Consider the following 21,009-nt stretch of genomic DNA (forward strand, 5'->3'; position numbering starts at 1 on the left):
TATTTATTAACCAAATATTCAACGAGCTTTACGATACTACTAATCACTGAAAAGCACGTAAATATTTTACATTGTTGAATTATTGATTACATGTAAAGCTTTTGTCATCGTTAATCCTGTTTTTACTATAAATGTATCTGTCTATTGCTCTTAACCATGAAAATATGCTGCTACTGCCAATATCTTCATTAAAATATAATTTTGTTATTTTCTACACAGTGTGATGTTTATTGTGGATTTTACATTAAAATGCATATTACTGCCTTTATAGACAGTATCAACTTGTAAAAAAAAAAGGTATAAAAAAATAAAATAAAAAGTCATTCATTCAGTCATTAACTTCCACTAATACTACAGTATTTGTTTTTAAGGCCCGGTATGTAAAATGCAATTACATCAATTTGCTGCATTTGAAAACACGACTTAAAATGAAACCTTAATTCTCTTCTAAACACCAAAATAAACAAGTCTGTTGGTTTTACGAGTTGTTTTTTTTTTGGCTGAATCAGCACTGGGGTTGCACTTTGGCCTCACAGCCGGAGAGTCAGTCCTTTGGACCGACGACTCTCGCTGTTAGTATAATAGTGAGTTTGCATGTTTTCCCTCTGTGGGTGTGGGTTTTCTCTGGGCACTTCGGTTGCCTACCACAGTTCAAAATCACACATGTGAAAAACCACACTGAGGATAAAACAGCCATTTTTATTTATTTATTTATTTATTTCTAAGTGTCATGGCGTCTGCAGGTTCTCACATAATGATGGCAGTCACACTTAGCTCATTGGACTCTGCAATTCTACTACTATACATATGGATCCGTAGAAGGATTTCTATGATCAAAAAGTAATGTGTTTCTATGTTAATATGCATATAGTTGTACCTCACAGCCTCTCTCAGTGCAGTGTAACTACATTTCTGGAAAACACTTTGAGCAGTGATACTGTATAACAACAATATTCAAACAATAATTACAGAAGCAAAATCTCAAATGCAGTGATAACAAGGCTTCATCAGAATTTCGGAAAGTGGAAAATCATTACTATGACAACACACATTTTAAGTACAGACAAATAATTTTACATTAAGAAAAGACAAGGAATAAATGAGAAAGCTTATTACATAAAGTATACCAAGTAAAACACAAAACCTGAAAGCTTAAGACACATAGTGCACATCAATTAAAACCAAATATTTACCATATGTCTTTCTCTGCCAACACGAAGTAGATTCTTTTATTGCAATACTTCAACATTTGAACTTCCGTTACAATAAATTAGGTATCTCAGGATGTCTGTGTATTTACTGTCTACTCTTACAAATCACTTTACAATGCTGATATAAATATTTGGCGGTCAGACAGGAAAACAACAATGCAGATTATACTTGTGATGTCGAGCACGGGTTAATATATTACACACAAAGGAATGTCAAATTCACTGAAGTAGAAGGAGCTTTATCGAGCATGCCCAGAACTAAGAATCTGTAAGAAAAAAGTGTTGTTGATCTACCGTGACAGTATTGTCAGCTGCGGTACACCAGGTAAAGAAGGAAGCTTCACTACAAAGAGATTAAACTCAACAAGACACCCCGTTAATATGATTTACCACATAAACATCACAGCATAAAGTACTGTTTGCAAATGCATGTATATATCTGTAAGATGTAGACACACAACATGCTTTGCTTTATTTATTCAAAGTCACATAACTCATTGAATTGGAACAATATAGCAGCAATTAGACTGATGAAAACTCTACTTTAGATTAGGACTTTTAGTGCAAGCAATAATTTAAAATCAAAGCAGGAATTATGCTAGTATAATTATGCTCATATACATGCACATTACAACGGGATGATATAAAAATACACAGGTACACACTGTTTTGGTGCCGACACTGGGGACATTCAGAAGACTGGAGCATGTCGTGGGGACGTGTCTTTACTTGAGATGAAAGAAGCCAGTTGGTTTAGCTGGTGGAGCCATTAGCATGTTCGCTTGGTTCTTGTGAGTGATGTGGATCTACAATTGATCACAATTGTTTGTTATTACAAATATGAGCACTCTATTGCAGTAAATCTCTTCAAATGATGAGCATTATTAATTATTGTTCATTATGGGACAGACAACACTCAGACTTCTGCATTAATAAATACGGTCCTATGGTTCAAATGCTTTAATGTCTTTCTAAAAGTAGGAGTCTGAACGATATAATGTACAAAATTATTGTCATAAATTATATGTTTTGCCTTCCAAAGCAAAACCGTGTGTTATATAACACAGGAAATAGAGATCCAGGATTTAATGATTTTCTGATTAGCTGACTCCTCTTTCAAGTGATGTACACAGATTAGGCAAACATCAACTTTGTTCTGCACAGCAGTAATATAAAGTCGGAACGTTAAACACCAGCTCAGTGTTTGCATATGACATGAAGGGACAAAATCAGAGACTTCAAGCAGTTTGTTTACAGACACACTTCTTGTATCGCAGCCGTGTCCTTTTCTCCAGAGACGGAACATTAAGATTAATTCATCCTATTTATAATGTGGCCAGACCTACCTTCAAATCATGATTAATTTCTAATAATATGACAACTTTAAAATCAATCTACTTTGAGTTGTGAGTAATTAAAAGCTGAGAAGTCATGTGGTACTTTTCTTTCACCACAAAGAAAATTGATGGACACAGGGGTTCATCTTCAAGAAGCATAAGTATACAGTTATGAAATTAGAGATGGCTTCTATTAATTTCCTTCACAACATCCGAGCCTTATCTTTCCACACAGGCTTGGACTGGTAACGTAATACTTACGGTACATGGAGGCTGCATCCAGGGCTCCCCATCAATCTGCATAGGCAGCGCTTTGATTGTCCTGCGCAAAAGAGTGAGTAACAGCAACACGTAACTATACTGTAGTTCACAGGAAGTCATGTACAAGCCCAATCGTGTGGAGGATTAAAACGAGACGAACCCCTCACCAAATAGTTAAAACAATAAGCACAGACAATGTTTGAATCATGAGCATTGTCTTCCCGCTGTACAGTTTCCGGGCTATTTTTGTTATAAACAGGTTTGTAAAATCTCACAACCTGATGGTAATCTGGGAAGTCTGTGCCAACCGGTGTCCTGCACTCTTCAGTCCAGTGTAAATCTGCCCCATTTCCATGGCTCCTTCCAGCCCTATGACCTCCAAACGTTTATCGGTCATATCTGAAGAGTTGCGTCACACACACACACACACACACACACACACACACACACACACACACACACACACACACACACACACACACACACACACACACACACACACACACACACACACACACACACACACACACACACACACACACACGTCAGGTTCAAAGAGGTTGTTGGATATTTAATAAAAAAGAAAAACACCTCACCGATATCTGAACACCTGCAGACAGTGTGAACTTGCTGGTGATGACATTCAGTCATTTAAGCATGTGCAGGAAAATATGATCACCTTGTGAGACGTTTTTCAGAAGTTCAGGGTCAGTGATGACCTCACTGAGCGGCGCCTCTGGTGCACCGTCAGGTTTCTTGGATTCGCCCCAGAGGTTGGAGCCACCGTGTATGCTGGGTATGTTGAGGACGGCTATGCCCTCCAGAGTGTTCCTCAGGTCCAAATGTTTCCCAGAGCACTGTAGTCACAAACACAGTCAAACAGTATAATGAAATTATTAGCCGCAATCAAACAGTTCGACGAGTCATAAAAATACTGACCTCAAAAGTCAGAGAATCCTTCAGCCCCTTGCAGGAAGAGGAGATGGTCTCAGAAGTGGCAAACTCAAAATACCACAGTTTGTTCTTCATTCTTGAAAGTGGCACAGAGAAAAAACGTGCATTTTACTTTTTCGTTTGTAGGAAGCATTTCTCAGAAGGAAAACAACTCTGTTCAAACAGAGTCACTTCTTTTACCTGCTGTTAAACCTCTGGGGGTGTTTCTCTCTCATGGAGTGGAAACGGTGAGCAATAGAGGCATCCTGATCACAATGACACAGATGGAAACTCATCGAGTCATATTTTAAACTTTTTATTCATATTTCTGAACACTGCAATGAAAACGTGCGTTCAAAGCAGTCAGTCAATCATGCTGTGTTATTTCATTCATCCTCCTTGCAGAGTTTATGACTCACCACTCCAATAGAGAAGTAGTTGTTAATGATCTCGTAGGGTACGGGGTCTCCTGCCTCCTGAGGGTCGTTTGGTATCACCTGGATGCTCCAGCGGTCCATGGTAATTACTGTGCTCGCTACGACCTCCTTCAGGATTTCTCTCAAGTCTGACCCCTCATAGCCTTTGATAAAATTACAACATAAACAATCTGACTGTGCAACAGAAGGCACTAACAACACTGCCAACACCAGAGTGACACTTTCATGTGTTTACAGTTAATGTGCTGACTGTTTTACCTCCCCCCCAGCGCATACAGCGAGCCAGGTCATTGCCGGTGCCCAGAGGCAGGATGGCCACAGGAGGATGCACCGGCAGGTCGGCTTTGTCTGAAATCACAAGGGTCACAGGTCATCTGGCCTGGCAGAAGATTTGTTGGGCTTTTTTGTCAGCTAATTGGATGTCGAGAGGGACATGCAATACCTATAGCACCCAGGATCCAACCGACCGTACCATCTCCACCACACGCCAAGATCCTGTATTCATGCAGATTACGGAAGAAATGCAGCCTAAAAGAGAAAATCAACATGAGTAAACAGCCGTTCAGGTGGTGGTACATTTAAACCGCACGTATCAATATATTAGAAGTGCACTGTACCCAGCAGCAGGACCTCCATTGGACAGGTTGTACACTTGACGAGGATTCAGCAGGTATTGAAACTTCCTCAGCACTCTGCACAGAAAGAAACAAGAAATATAAATTTGTTTCTATTCAGGTAGAATTATGTAGTAATACAAAGCTATGAGCTGTATGCTGTGAGGATACTGATAATCTGTGCTAACATCACTGTTGTCACATTAATGGCATAAAAGGCCGTGTGCTGCTTACTTTTCTCCTTGCTTTCCTCCACTTTTGGGGTTAACGAACACCAGCAGAGGGTGGGTCTTTTGAATAGGAGCAATCTGAAAAAAGTGCACACGGAAAACTATTTCTTCACATTTACAGCACTTTTAAGGTCATTCACCTGTATGTGTGTATTGTTTTCTTGTATGAAATTGCTGTGTTGTACATGTGATCTTTAGGACAACATACATTGAGCTTTGTATGCTGTAGTTACAGATTGTGACTTTTATTCAACAGCAGCCACTACGACAACAAGTGCCAGTCACAAAACGTGTGAGCAGCATTTATTCATTGAGTATGAATATGATAAGTTGAACTAAAGTCAACTGCAATAATAATCAAATAAAATCATTAATCAACTTCTTTCCATTACTTCATCGAAGACAAAAAAATAATAATTACGCAATCTTTAAAATTCATAATATCGGATTTTCAAATATCTTCCTAAAATGAAGCAACAGAATCAGAAGATCTCTTATTAGATTCAGAGAGAAGATCTGAAGCATCCAGGAAGAGAAAGCACAGAGAAGGACATAACTGATGATTGTGTGATTGTTTGATGACAGCGGACCTGCAGGACGTGGCCGTCAAGAGTGACATTCAACAGATTGGTGTCCTCCTCCTGCAGCACAGAGCCGACAGCAATCAAATGGTTCAGATTAATGAAAGAAAATCAAAATCTGTTAACACCACATTAATGCAATCCTGTGAGCACCCACTGATTTGATTCATCATTGTTGCTGATTATTGCTCGCACACACACACACACACACACACACACACACACACACACACACACACACACACACACACACACACACACACACACACACACACACACACACACACACACACACACACACACACAGGCAGGGAAAAAATGCAAACTCAAGACAGAAAAGTCCAAACTCAAAGTGAGAATCTTTTGCTGGGAGGGGAGAGCATCTAACCACCATGCTGCTGCGTGACTATCATTAAAGTAAATTTAGATTGATTTCATGGTCAGAGTAATTGTAACAATTAGACTATTAACTCCAAGGGCTGAAGGACAATACTTGTTCACTGTTCCCAATTAAGTTTGCAAAACACTTTGATGTAAAAAACATTTTGATTTTAGTTGGGATCAATCAAATCTGTTTGTGGCATCACAAAAATGTCAGCTACTTCATGTTTTTTCAACAAAAGCCAAGGAAACTGTTGCTAAGTTTATTGGTGACTTAATTTCTCTACTGCTTAAATTCTTCTTCAGCTCTCTCTCAAGTTCTATGAAAAGTTCCACAATTGCTCTTACTCTTGTTGTTAGGGGTGTTACCAATTCTGATAATAATAGGCCACACATTTCAAAGTATCATTTAGGGAAGATTAATTGTTTAGAATGTTAATAAAAGAGCAGATTTGGACTTTAGGGAATCCTGATTGACAGAAGGAACGTAATGTTGCATTTATATCCATACAACCTTTGAAACTTCGTATATGGCCCATGGAGGTAGTATATGGTCTTTCAGTGGCCCACAGTCACAGGTCGAGATGCCAGCCAAAATGCACTCTCCGTGGCGCTACAAAAGACACACATAACAGTGAACACATAACTATGCTATGCATTGATTCCGCCGCATACAAAAGTACGCAAAAGTTCCGTCCTCACCATGTCCTGACACCACACACAACGCCTCCCGGCCAAAGTTTTGATCTTCTTGTGGCAGACCTGACACTTGTTGGATTTACAGTCAACTTGGATCCAGTCATGAGCTGCAATCTGTGATAGAGAGGAGATCACAAGAGGGGAAATGTCATCCTACAACATCAACTTCAGTCTGTTGTGCGTTTTTATTTTATGAACTTTTTTAGGTCACAATGCCACTAACTTAATCGGCTTGTCAAACTGAGATGCGGCTGTGCTGCTTTCACAGATAGTTCCACTCGTGTCTAGACGAGTCTGAAAATTCCTGGTTCATGTTCATTACAGCAGCGAAACACGACAACCTATCCCTGAATCCCTATCCCTGACAAAAATGTTGGCTTCATAACAATCAGCACAGACCACACCCTCCTCCAAAAAGCAGCTGTGGAAGTTCTAGCTGCAGATTTATGAGTTCTCGTTTAAACACTGACTTGGCAGAAGTGCATCATCAGATCAAATATCCCAACAGCACTCTGATAACTCCGCCTCCAACAACAGCCAGGAAAACTTAGGAAGCTCACTGTTGAGTTCCATTACAGATTTTGTGACTCTGTAGCTGTGAGCAGGAACAGATCACTGTATGAGCTTTGGCAAAATTAGGACATTTAACAGCTGTACAGAGCAGCATGATCCAGATGTAATCCGCACTTATAAAACATGGATGGGTTGCACTTATTAACTGTAATGTTCTGTGTTAATGCGTTTACAGTCACTGCCATTTGGTTGTTGGTAAGCAAAGGTGTAGAGTACTGAGGTTAACACAGTGTATTCAGAGAATTTAACATATATCATTGCTGCAAACATGATGCTGAAGCTAAAAAAAATGACATCTGAACCAAATCAGCAGAGGGAATAAGAGATGAAAGGTGATCACTGCACTTCTTACACCAATGTCCTTTTTAGATTTAACAAAAGTGCGAGCGCAGGGTTCAGGGTTCTTGTTGGCACACTGAGAGTGGACGATGTACTTGCAACCTGGGAGGGGGAGAAAAAAAAGCATTATGTGGCATATTTTCTTTGTGTAACTGCACTGTAAATGAACCATAAAACAGACTTCAAGTAAGGTGTAAAACGCTCGTGTCATCTATACAACATGTGAGGTGCACGGCTGCCTCCTGCTGGCGGTCATCAGCTCTTACAGGTGCAGCACAGTCCCTGCTTCCCAAGGCCAAGCAGCATGCTCTGACACACGCTGCAGTAGGTTGGTTTGTTGAAATGCTTCAGCCTCCAAATGTGCTGCCCATCCCGCTCAGTCATCTGTTCGTGACAAGAGGAAAAACAGTGCCCACAATGGACTGCATTAAAAGCAGAGCACACTTTATATGTGTCACTGAGGCATTAAATAGAGTTGCAGAAATTGTCGAGTGTTGTGTTGGCGACTGTTTGTTATTCACCTTCAGCCCAAGTAGAACAAGTAACGGCACATTGTTCATGCCTCCTTTCACCCACTCCTCCAGTGTGACGGTCCCACTGTTGTCCACGTCCATTGCAGTCATCATTTCTTTGAGCACCTGTTCGATCAAAAGGCTCGTTTCTCACAAAATTACCACATAGATCTGTGTGTGCCACAGGGAGTGAGTTTGTAAGAAATCATGTGGGAATGAAACAGAAAAGCATGTTAAAGGAGCCTCATACCGGTCTGAGTTCAGTCACATCCCAGCCCAGGTAATCAGCAGCTCGCATCATCTGGGCGATGATACGATCCACTTCCTGATGGAGGGACGGCACATTTATTAATCAGTGTGTGGAGAAACTGTGATGCAATCAGAAAAGCCAGGTGGCATGCACACAATAGATCAACAATCCAGTCTGCTATGGCAATAAAAGTTCAATAAAGGCACCTTATCAATAGCTAGTAAGCCTGGGTTTCTTTGCATTAGTAAGGACTTGTCGTTTACATACAGACTCTAAAAACTAAAAGTCAACAATAAGATGTACATTGCATGCTTTTGTCTGGTGTCTTGATATTTTCTCTGCTACTAATGTTTAAGAATTTTAGTTAAAACATACCCTACATAAATACTGCCTGACAATGATGTTTATTTTGGGACTAACAAGATGAGTTTGATGTTGATTTGATGTTGTTTGTTAAGAGTGCCATGGCAAGGCGTTGATATGATAAAGTAAACAATTACTGACATGCTGTCTGAGAACAAAAGCATCGTCAATGTTTCTCTAAACCATTACAAAGTGTGCAGATGTTTAAGAAACTAAGACTTACAGAATTGTCCAGGAGTCCATTGCAGTCTTTGTCATAAAGCTTGAATGTAACTAGAATAAGAAAATCAGTCAATGATGCATGTTCACTTTGAATGTTTAGAAATCACTCATGTTATTCAAATGGCAGCTGCTAATAAGTATTACGCTGCACTGCAGTGAGCTTGTCACAAAATGTTCATGAAACTAACATTCAAGCTTTTCCCGTGGCTGTCCTTCCTCCAGCACTGAGAAGTAACAGGATACATCTCGAAGAAAGACCCGACCTGGAAGAAAACAAACACATTGACCACACTGTGAACCTTTATTTCATTACAGGCTGCACGCACGTTGCCAAGATGTTATGTTAGAACTGCAGAATAAAAGTCAACACTTTATGATGGATTTATGATTGGAACAGCTGCACTAATCTCCAAAACTCAGTCTACAGATCCAATCCTGCGAAAGAGCACAAGAAGAAAAACAAAAAAAAACCCTACAGGTGGGCGTTAAAAACAGTGGTCTTTGTGTCTTTTATTCCTTCTTTGATTATTCACAGAGAGTTCTGAATGTCATTTCCAACCGAGCTCAGAGACGAGGAGGACTGCATTTTTTTCTCCAAACCCCTGACGAAAGAAAATCATTCTTTCACAGTGCTTCACCTTCTCTGGGCACCGGGCCCTTGGTGCACCCATCCTGGTCCACATGTTGAAAATAGCGAAAAAGGCGTTGGCAGAAATCTGCAGGGAAGTCATCCACTTCTAGATAGGTTTTGAGAAAGAGGTAGAAGCCCACGGCATCGACACACTGAGGAGAGAAATCAAAACATTTGCTGGCTGAGAAAAGAGGCTTCAAACAATGACGTATAAACATCCGCATGGAGATAGTTTTAGTTTTTAAAGAGAAAACTTAAATCTGCTTTTTTAAACCTATTTGTTCCTGTCAATCTCTATTATGAGCTAGCAGATGGGACTGCCAAACTATTCGTTTTTGGGAAATGATGACAATAAGTAACTTCCATTTTATTCACAATTTTACAGTGACTTTCAAGAAAGGTCCTACAAATATATTCATAGAACATAACAAGTAAGTGTCCAAAACCAGAGAGATACCTCTCCATGGGTGTGTTGCGCCAGCCGACCCCCCGGATGAAACTCTTTAATCACATCCTTTACTCTTGAACTGCTGTCTAGAAAAACATCAGTGAGGACACAATGTGAGAGAATATATGACAAAAAAAAAAACACAAGGAAAACTTCACACCTTTAAAAATGTGACATGACTCATAGAGATAAAAGCTCCAAAACCACTGCAGAAGCGAGATGTGCAGAGGCTGATTCTGTGTCTGTTGTGTGCACCAATTAGCTCCTGAATGCTAAAACATGTGTTAAATGTGAGATCGTGACCTGCAGCAGACACAGAGTCAGAGGCTACCCACGGTGCTGCCTCACCCCACATCCAGAGAGGAACATGTGTAATTATCCATTCATCCATTATCCAACGTGCAAGCCCTCTACCCCCACCAACACTCAAAGCCTACAGACCCATTTCATTTCTTTAGAAGCTTTTGAGTAGACCATGAAATATTTTTAGCCCACTTTTTGTTTCCTGTCAACACGTCTATGTAATTCTGCATTAGCTCTGGCCCCAGAGCAGCAGTCTACACTCACATTTTGAAGATGTTGTTTGTGTTTTTGTGAGGCTGCTTGAACCATTCTCCAGAGAAGATAGTAAAGGGACTGTTTTGTGAAGACGAATGCCTGAATAGGACAGAATTTCCATGTTATTTATTTCACAATACTGATGAATGAAGCCACCTGATTACAGTTGCTTCCATTAATAATTTGATATCGATTGCATGTCTAAAAAGTAACTGAAACCACATCAAAGCCAGTGAGTGAGCGAGCAAGTACAAGAGCTTTATGTACAAGCACACACGCCTGTGTACTCTGTTCAAAACGAATCCTTTCAATCCAATTATTTTTATTCATTTGTTTTAATTGCAGCAGTATTTAAGACACACTTGAGCTCGAGCCATACAAACTGAAAACCAATCAACTCAGTGATTATAAGAGAAGACGGATTGATTTGGCAATGTGAACTTGTGTTGTACATATTGGACTTTGACTTTAGTTACACTCTTCTTATCTCTGTTTCTCTGCCTTCATAAATGGCCTACATTTATTCTTAGTGGTTGTCATGCGCTTACTATCTTGCTATTACTTTATTATACCGTATTTATATATACTATGTTCAGGTATAGTACAGACAAATGATGACAAATGGTCCCTGGCCCTCAGTATATTCTTACATTTTTCCAATGTATTTTAGGATAACAACGCACTGACGTTAATGCACTATTTAATAGCTGGATCAAATTTGAACTAAATCTCACAGAGTTTACTGGCTTTGTCATTGGCACACATTATATTTTGTGAGTTCATTTGATGCAAAGTAACAACAAACTCTTACTATATAGGAGGACAAAAATTGCATCCATATGTGCTGAAATGGTGGAGAAAGTGAGAGCTTACATTCCATGTAATACTGCAGTTCAATAAAATCCACAGGAGTCAATGATCCCTCTGTATCATCAGATGAGGCCATACTGGAGGAGAAAAGAGAAAAGTACAGACTGAATGGATGACAACAGTAAACTCTGGGGCTACATGTCACCCTCCAGAAGAGGTTACAGGAACAAGGAGGCAGGGCTTTTTTGTTTTTGTTGTTGCCTTGTATTGTCGAGTGATATTGCAGTGACTCCATGAACTGGTTTGCCTCCATTCTTCTGATTGTAGTTTCTCTAACACGCCTCTCTACTTGTGTAACTATCAGCAGTAGCTGCTATTCAGTCTGGCTGAACTGAGTATTCCCATGAGCCATTAGTAAACTTCTGACCTACTTTAGCTGACTTTGCCACCCTTAAAAATGTGAGGATATGACAGTTTGAGTAGTAACACAACAGATTGTGTTACAGAGAGGTGTCACACAGAGAAAACCAAAGTCTATTCGGATATTGGTTATGCGGGTAAAAGCTTCCTGTTAAATCCCCTCTGTAACACCCCATCAGTTTAATCAGCAATTCATAAATTAATAGCAGCTTTTGTTTTTAAAGGGGAGCATCCATCAGTCAAGATTACAGTGTGATAAGACCTCTTTTGTTTTTTTACTTGTTTCTCTCTTTAAGTGCAGCATATGTGTTCAGATAGGAGTGTCACTGGAGCTGGGCACTCCCGGGTTTCTTACCTTGTCCCTGTTTATCTCCAGAGAGCAGCAGAAGTCAGTCAAAACTGTCCGGGACACGGAGCTCTGCGGGTGGGACCAGTGGTGGCTGGCGCTCGGAGGCTGGTACTTGTCTGTGACTGTCGGCTGTGGTATTAGCGGGACTAGAGGGATTAAAGAGGACGGAGGAGGAGCTTTCAGCGACATAATTACAGTGAGTGGCACCGCCTCGCACGAGCACGCAAACGCACGCAAGCACACTTGGTTGATGTTTAGTACCTTTTTGCAAACATGTGAGTACATTTCATAAACATACTACAGCTTTGTATATTCATTCATTCATTCATTCATTCATTCATTCATTCATTCATTCACAAGTAGGCGCAACAAGAGTGAATTATAATGATTGTAATGAAATGATTCTAAACTGTTAGTGTAATAACAATATCAAATTATGTAGTCTACGATTTGCATCTTTGATGAGAACCACACAAATGTCTTCCTCTTTACTAGAAGGCCAAATTGCAACAGATTATTAAACAATGATAAACGGACCTACGAATTTTATATAAATGTAACGTGGACTGAATCACGTTAATTCATCTTATTCAATCATAATCTATGCGTTTCATAATTTCGGTGCATTTCAAGATATGTTTCCTGTTTACTGACTATGGACCATTAATATTTTTAATGTGACAAATAGATGTGATTTACAGACTTTCAGATCTTATAAGAGTAGACTGCCCTTCACTGTGTCGGCTGAGATCGACTCAAGTAACTTCATTAATCTACAGTTCAATATGTGGATGATTCTTGTGAAATGCGTGACTGTTCCGTCTTTAGACTGCAAAAGTGTTCGTGTGCTTGACCCTGAAGACCAGCGAGACTGAATGAAACCAAGTTCACAGTTTGGACAATACTCCAGGAGAGGTGCAGGTGGCGCGCGATCCCAACAGTTGCAGCTGGCAGCCCATTAAAGCAGCAGTAGAAAAAGAGTCACTTCACGCAGGTGTTTACGTTTCTTCACTTCCGTAGCTTGAAACTGAGGGATAACGATACCGGATTTTACGTTAAAAGTCAAAACGCTGTCGAAAAATATTCGGCCATGCTCCTCTTTGTCGCGTGCGTGTTGGAGGCGCCTGTCGGATCAGTATGATACGCGTTGTTCAGCGTTTACTGTAGGCGTCGTATCGCGAGCTTTCCTCAGCGTTCACCTCAGTGAAGCTAAAGCTAGCGGTGCGTTAGCAGCGCGTCAGCGGCTCTGAGACACTTTCAGAAAGCATCCGCTAATTTAACACACTTGATTTGGCTCGTAAACAAGGCAGTCATGGCCACTCGGCGTCTGACCGATGCCTTCTTGTTATTGCGGAACAATGCTATCCAAAACCGGCAGATATTGGCTGAGCAAGTGAGTACATACGACCCCCGTCTGAGTACACGTAGCAATGCTACGGTGAGTGGTCTGCATCGTTTTGACATTTTTTTGTGTGTGTGTGTGTTTGTTTATAGCCAGTCACTGAGTCCTGGTAGCTAGATCCACCTGTGTGACGGTAGTTGCTAATGATTAATTAGACCAGTGTGCCTCCTTAGCGCCCCTGCGCTGTAGTTTCACCTCCGGAGTGACTAGTCAATGATGATGAGGAGGAGGAGGATGAGGAATGCAATCCTTTATTTTAGCTTCTGGTTAATGTCTGCATGAACCAACTTGCTAATCATTTTCCAATTTTAAAAGACACCAATCTTGCTGGAAAAGATGTTTGTGTGATCCACATTTGCTCCTCTTCGGCGAATAGTGTGCTTTTCTAGTCACGGTAATATTTTTGTGTCTGTGACCTGCAGGTGATTTAGATAGTGATCTCTTTCGCAGGACAGGAAAATTGCTGTTTATTTCCTCTTGAGTTTGTTTAAATAAATTATACCCATGATCATTTTTACAATTGCATTTACTTTACTTGATTTTTTTTCTTCTAATTTGGGGTCAAATTAAAAGGCAATACCTGGACTGCACCATAAAACGTGGTGATTTGTTCTGACAAGATTCCTCTACCAAAACACATGCAATCCATCCTCTTTGGATTACTAACCGCAATCAACAACTCCTTAATTTACTTAAATGATGGTTATTGAAAAGCTTGTTTGTCTGTCCATCACTGTAAATTGAATTTCATAAGGAGTCTTTATGTAAAGCTGTCAAGTTTAGTTAATGTTATGATCAAAGGTTCGTTTATTTTAGTTTTTCGAATTTCCTCCAGTTTCTCTGCAGCAGAATTGAGTCTCATCTTTTTCATACTTTCTGCGTTGCTGAATTTAATTTGAATTGCTCCGTTTCATAAACACAGCTACCTTACTGAGATAACTGAAGCGGTCTAAAATAAATTAATGTCTACCACAGAAGTCTGAGTCACCATACAATTCATTTAGAGGAATGCTTTGACAGACACTGATTAATATTAGATTGGTATGTTAAGGTCAAAGAGTGGGCTGAATGAACATGCAGGAGAAATCTCTGGAGCAAACCAATAACACCTTTAATTTTATCTGTCGATCATTCGTTTTCGACTTGCACTTTTACAGTTAAACCTTCCTGGGCTTCCCTGAGTAATGGACAAATGTAGCTTAAGTGAGCTCATTCTCATTCAGCTATTAACATGTAGGTTGATTTATTTCTTGTCCCATTTGAAGTCTTTACAGCTGCATTACAATTCTCAAATTCTCAGCAACAGGACATCTTGTACTGTGTCTTCTTGTCTCCTCCCATTGCGGTTCCCAGACTGTAAACATCCAGAGAAAGCCTTACACCACTCAAACCAGTATACGGAGAGAATCTTGCACACTTTGCATCTTACTGTCTGACAGTGTAAAGTAGCATTGATGGGTTCAGATAAGCAACATTAGAAAGAGCACAAGTATAGTGCTACTATAGCCTCTGAAGTTGAACCATTTATGAATGTTGATTCATGGCAGATAGTGCAGCTGGTGTTTTGTTCCAGATGAAGTGTTCATTCACCATCTGCCAGTTCTCCTACAGAGAGACTAAATGCACGGTGCCCATTCATTACTCAATCAGTCTCCTGCAGCACAAATGTTTGCACAGACAAGCCCAGTAGTTTACTCATCGTGTGATGTTACACCTGCTTAATGTACCTGTTGGACCCTGTTTTTTTTTTTTATCATATTGACTAATTGTCCTAAATATAGCTCCAGCTACCAGTAGAATTTGCAACTCAAAGTTTTTAGTTCGACAGTTTAGCAGTCTTAGGCCTTATGAACAAAACTCTTTTCAGTTAAGAGGACAGTTTTCTCTCCATTGGGCCAGACCAGTGAAACGAGAGAATAATGACTGTTCAGTAATGAAATCTGACTGTTTCCAATCGTTTTGGTGTAAAAAGGTTCGATTACATTGTGAGTAGATCAACATGTGATCAAATATCTTCTCAAAAGACCTGGACAAGTTTCACATTTTGTGGAAAAATACATGCAATTTCAACATTATGTCAAAGCTTTGCTTAATTTATATATAACAAAATTTCCTCAAATATGTCAAGTCCTCTCTGCCTCTGTTTGCTTTAGTCTGTCAACTCTAAATCTGTACTATTTCTGCAGTCCTTAACATATCTTTGGCTTTGTTGCTAATGCTACTTTACCATCAATAAAGTAGCCAGCTTTCAGTGTCGGTGTAATATTGTGCCTGCAACGCTCCCATTTTCAGTTTATTCACTACAGATCACACTGCTTTGCTTCTATCAGAGGAAAGAAGTTAATGTTTTTGTCGTAATTTCTATACCTTATGAGTCGTCCTGCAGGTTGGATTTGATCCTTCAACAGGCCCATTTTGGCCCACGAGCCGAATGTTTGACACCCTTGGTTGACATAATGTCTTGCTTGCCTGTGTTCAGAGTCACGTTTCGTTAAAATTTTTCTCTAGAAAGATGTTGATTACGTTGTGATTTCGTTTGGAATCTGAAACTTGACCTCATTAGGCTTGTAGTACATGGTCATATTTCCAGGTTGAGACGCTGTAACTGCAAAAAAAACCTCCCTTCTTGTTGCTAAACTCAGATGATGTGTTTCTTTTCTGTCTTTTAACGCGTTGCTAGTTTCCAAGGTATCAATGCATTCTGACCAATTTGTACCAGAGCTCTTGCCTTTCAGTCTTTATTTTTATTACTTTGATAGTGTTTCTTTGGTGGTAGAGGATGCAGAAACATATTTGTATCAGCTGCTGATTTTCTTGGTCTCATTTTCTGTTCCTTCTCTTTCTCTCCTTAACTCCTTTTTCTTTTTGGATGCGACCGCTCTGCAATCTGCCAAACACATTAGGAGCTTGATGAGGTACGGTTCTTCTTCACCATTTGGTGGTGGAGTTGCTCGCCATCATCGTCATGCTGTCCAACGATGTGAAACTTTGTAACGAATGACTTTTGTTTTTAAGTTGGCCGATGACCGAATGGCGCTGGTGTCCGGGATCAGTCTGGATCCTGAAGCTGCCATTGGAGTCACCAAGAAGCTGCCTCCCAAGTGGGTGGAGGGGGTTGATGAGGTAAAACTGAAATCTGCTGATGTATTTGTGCATTTTAAGAACAGTAGTGGGTCAATGGAAACACATAGAAGACGGTCATACCTGCAGGAGCTGGGGTGTAACATAAAGTCATTACTTGGACTTGTAGGTAATTTCCCCCCCCCCCCCCCTCATCTTTCAGATCCAGTATGAAATCACACGAGTTCGGCAAAAAATGAAGGATTTGGCCGTACTTCATGACAAGCACATGAATCGTCCCACACTGGATGACAGCAGCGAAGAGGAGCATGCTATAGAAATCACTACTCAGGAGATCACACAGGTACAGTGATGCGATATGGGTGAAGCTCATTACCCAAGATGAAATGATGACCTTTTTTATTACCCTATCCAAAGTAGCATCATCTCCTATTGGTCATCAGGCAGACATGCGCATATCTGTTATCAGCAGTTAATAATAAATACAATAACAATGAACTTAGGAAATAAACATGGGTCTTTCTTTGTTGTACCAACGCACAGTTTTGTGTTCGTTGCAGATGTTTCATCGATGCCAGCGAGCTGTGACAGGGTTGCAGTCCCGCTGTGGCCACTGCACCGAGCAGGAGGAGAGACTGCTGAGGAATGTGGTCTCATCTCTGGCGCAGAGTCTGCAGGACCTCTCCACCAACTTTAGGCACACACAGTCCGGCTATTTAAAACGTAAGAATGCCTACTGCCCATTTATATTCCTTGTGGTTTTGTCTTGCACGTTTGTGTGCTCAGGCATGTTGTATCTGAGTTTCAATCTCTTCTCCCGCTTGTAGTCGAACCCGCATGTGTTTTGTTTGTTCCCCAGGAATGAAGAATCGTGAGGAGAGATCAAAGCACTTTTTTGACTCGGGGCCCTTAATGGAGGAGGATGAAGATTTAGCTCTATATGACAGGGTGAGAGTCTTCAGGTCAACTGCTCTTTAATTGTTGTTCGCGTTAGCTCTGTGTGTGATAGAACACCTATTGTAAATGCTACGAAGATAAGATGGATACAAAAACTTTCAGAACATAGGCGGTCACTCTCTTTGCTGTTTAAAACCGTGTGCACATACACATGTTAATTTATACCATCACATCTGGCTTTTGTATATAAGGCACATCCGACAATAGGTAGTCTCTAGTGAATGTGTGAGAAATTAAAGAAAATGTTGCAAAAAAGTTGAACAAAAAAACGAAGATGAGCTTCAAAATGTGTATAAAAACAAAGTTACATTCATGATGCTGGAAATACTCTATTAAAGTCTATGCTGCTATGACAGAGACCGATAAAGGAGATGGCTTTTTGTTGTTGCCTTCAGGCTGAAGCCTACACAGTAGCACAATGGTTTCTATTGAATATTAACATGAAAGTAGTTCTTCATAGTGTTTACTGCAGATTTAGAAAACAAAACAGTATTTCTCTCTTTTTGAAGTGTTCCATTTTATTTGAAGTCCGTTGTTGAAATCTCCTCGCTCAGGGCTTCACGGGCGACCAGTTGATGCTGGTGGAGCAGAACACGGTCATGGTTGAAGAGCGAGAGCGGGAGATCCGGCAGGTCGTGCAGTCTATCTCTGATCTGAACGAGATTTTTCGAGACTTGGCTGGAATGGTGGTGGAGCAGGTATTTGCAGCATGAGCTTCTTCCTCTGGCATGAGTGGGATCACTGCAATGCCAAGTGAACGTTTTGTCATACTATCAAAACAACATTCAGTTAAAACCCCATCGCGCTGGTCGGGGATGTTTTTCAGCGACACACCGGACTGCTAACGACTCTTCTGGAGCGCAACAATATTATTTACATGAAAAATAAAAATGCTACTCTAGACCAGCAATGATTTTCTTCCTCTAATAAAATGTCCATCTCTTCTTAAGGGCACTGTTCTTGACAGGATCGACTTCAACGTGGAGCAGGCTTGTGTTAAAACTGAAGACGGAATGAAACAGTTACAAAAGGTAAACGCAAAAGGCTCACTTTCATATCAAATGATGCTTTAACGAACGGTTTGACTTTTGTAGGATTTGCCACTGTGAGTTTTGATGCAGAACATCTTAGATCAGTTAAGCCACGATCGCTCGAGTGGAATAAATGTAACCACATTAGGTTTGTAATTTAGGAAATTAAATTAGTTTTCTAAAAATATTTCCTATTTGAAGTGTCCCAGTTTGCAGCTGCTGTTTGTTCATTAAGAAAAATCAAGTGAAACACAATGAAGTTTGATTTCCTTCTCTTTGCAGGCGGAACAGTATCAGAAGAAAAACCGGAAGATGCTGGTCATACTGATCCTCTTCGTCATAGTCATTGTTCTAATTCTTATTCTTTTTGGAACAAAGTTTTAATCAAACATTCCTCTGGCTTTCGTTCTGTCTGTTTGTTGTGCATCTGTGTGGACTTGGACTCGTTTCTGCTCCAAACAAAAAGGTGGCTGCTTTACATACTGTCCTGGAAACATCAAATGAAGAAGTGTGGATCTTATGCAAGGGCACTTTGGGCTTCACGGAGATGCTTTTTGATTGATCTCGATGAAACAATCGACTTGTGTGTTTGACCCGCAGGTCTTTTTACTGACTGCCACGACTGTGACAGATGTTTGTCAAACATGTCTTAACAGAAGAAAACACTTTGTGGGTTACAAAACTGTCCTACCTATGTTAAAGTGCTAAAGAAGAGCGTCCTCTGCTTTAAGCTTGAAGCACGAATCGTTGTGTTGTGTGAAGACGCATCATTTCTGTCCAAATAGCATTGCAGACATTCGGTTTCTTTGTGAGAAAATGTGATGAACGCTTGTGGAAAAATGTGCAGTAGGTGAAATTTACTGCAAATTCATTTCCAGTTCAACCCAACATTGATATCCTGGCTCAGTATTTTACCTTGAAAGATTTCAGGAGAATGTTTTGTATTTTAGGAGATCACCAGTTCAGACCAGAGTAGCCAGTCGGCACCAAAAATATTCATTTGACTTCAGGACCAGCTGTTTGTTGTTTTTTTTGTTTTGTTTTTTTACTTATAAAATGATAACATTAAGCTTTTTGTTAATCCACTGTTGGCCTGAGGAGGTGTGCACAATGTTGAGCTTCCTCCATTTCCTCTCATTTAGAAACATGTACGTTCAAACACTCGCTGCACTATTTCTGAAGTGCTCGTTTTAAAACACTTGTCCTTGTTGTCCGTGGTCTTTGCAGAAAGTGCTACCTTTTTTAAACTCTTTGCAGTTTGCACATATAGAAGCCTGGGGGAGGAGGGAGGGAGGGAGTATTATGGATGTAATACTACTGTCATCTGTATGATTAAAAAAAAAAAAAAGATTTATTTATTTTCTAATAACTTCAGATAATCCAGACATGTTCTGTTTCTGGCAGATTCTCTGTATATTGAGTAGTGTATTTGTAGTCTGAAACCAAGCAGTTATTGTCCACTCCACTAAGGAAACTGTGACTCGGTCCAACACGAGCAAACATTCGAAGACATTATTTTCTGTTTTCTGCTCTAATTGGACACATTATGTTTTAGAGATTCTTGACATTCTCTTGTGTTTTGCAACGACGGATAAGCTGAAGTGGTGACGAGCTTCATTCAACATATCTCTGTCAGCTTTACACATTATGCACCTGTTAAATCATCTCTGTTGATGTGAAGTTGTGTGTGTGTGTGTGTGTGTGTGTGTGTACAAAACGGTTTTGTCTTCGTGGTACTCCACTCAGATTTTTTTCAGGCAAAACCAATGATGAGACAGCTACTTTTTGTTTTTATTAAATAAAGATGAAACATGAGTTTGTTTTTGTGTGTGGTAAATGGCAAATTAAAACTCTGTATTGTTCACAGCTGCTAAAGGTGGGTTTCAACAGACCAACGAAGGATAGGAATGACATATTTTACAACATCAAAGTCCATTGAAGAGAGACTTGTTTCAAAATCATGCTTTTGAGGCTAATTGGCGGCTCTAAATTGCCTGTAGGAGAATGTTTTGGTATTGAGCTCTGTGATAAATTGGTGATGTACAGTATTTGGCCTAAAGTCATTTGGGTTTGGCTCCAACAAGTAAAAAAAATGAAAAAGCAGCACAGACATGGATCCTGATGTGCAGCAGCAAGAGATAGTTTATTATTGTTTGAACAACAAAATAAATTCAGTAGCTCTCACTGTCAATGCAGAATGAATAACACAATAAATAGAATCATATTCAAGTGATTGGATGGCTAGTGCATATCAAATCTTGTGTAGAAGGGTTTTTAGAGTGTCTCAGAAGGCAGCAAGGCGGTCTAGGTCAGTTCGGTCCTTAAAGAAAATGTTAACTGTAAATATATATATATAATTGATCAGGAAAACTGATGAGA

The 21,009-nt window shown here is 40.0% G+C and overlaps 2 protein-coding genes across 7 annotated transcripts; one reads left to right on the forward strand and one right to left on the reverse strand.

Moving 5' to 3' along the window:
* Positions 1–680: 680 nt before the first annotated feature.
* On the reverse strand, positions 681–12,304 carry dgkab (diacylglycerol kinase, alpha b). 5 transcript variants are annotated; one of them, XM_080462031.1, is made up of 25 exons: positions 12,166–12,304; positions 11,454–11,527; positions 10,590–10,679; positions 10,032–10,108; positions 9,582–9,726; positions 9,132–9,206; positions 8,945–8,994; positions 8,359–8,433; positions 8,118–8,234; positions 7,863–7,980; positions 7,610–7,698; positions 6,688–6,798; positions 6,500–6,598; positions 5,614–5,664; positions 5,028–5,101; positions 4,797–4,871; positions 4,622–4,707; positions 4,438–4,527; positions 4,162–4,322; positions 3,944–4,008; positions 3,749–3,839; positions 3,489–3,666; positions 3,088–3,208; positions 2,810–2,870; positions 722–2,017 (listed from the first exon to the last, which is right to left on the reverse strand). In XM_080462031.1, exons 2-25 carry the CDS (start codon positions 11,524–11,526, stop codon positions 1,937–1,939), a joined length of 2,253 nt encoding a protein of 750 aa, XP_080318157.1. In that variant the 5' UTR covers position 11,527; positions 12,166–12,304; the 3' UTR covers positions 722–1,936. The 5 variants fall into 5 exon arrangements, with proteins under 5 accessions (XP_080318159.1, XP_080318157.1, XP_080318158.1 ...); XM_080462033.1 differs by lacking the exon at positions 10,590–10,679 and having other exon boundaries at positions 681–2,017; positions 12,166–12,295; XM_080462032.1 differs by lacking the exon at positions 5,614–5,664 and having other exon boundaries at positions 12,166–12,283.
* Positions 12,305–13,142: 838 nt separating this feature from the next.
* On the forward strand, positions 13,143–20,444 carry stx16 (syntaxin 16). 2 transcript variants are annotated; one of them, XM_080462345.1, is made up of 8 exons: positions 13,143–13,597; positions 16,577–16,684; positions 16,845–16,985; positions 17,203–17,365; positions 17,502–17,590; positions 18,154–18,297; positions 18,550–18,630; positions 18,913–20,444. In XM_080462345.1, exons 1-8 carry the CDS (start codon positions 13,472–13,474, stop codon positions 19,012–19,014), a joined length of 954 nt encoding a protein of 317 aa, XP_080318471.1. In that variant the 5' UTR covers positions 13,143–13,471; the 3' UTR covers positions 19,015–20,444. The 2 variants fall into 2 exon arrangements, with proteins under 2 accessions (XP_080318471.1, XP_080318472.1); XM_080462346.1 differs by having other exon boundaries at positions 13,143–13,552.
* Positions 20,445–21,009: the final 565 nt, after the last annotated feature.

This window comes from Lipophrys pholis, assembly GCF_963383615.2.
Source record: "Lipophrys pholis genome assembly, chromosome: 4".
NCBI classification, from domain to species: Eukaryota; Metazoa; Chordata; class Actinopteri; order Blenniiformes; family Blenniidae; genus Lipophrys; species Lipophrys pholis.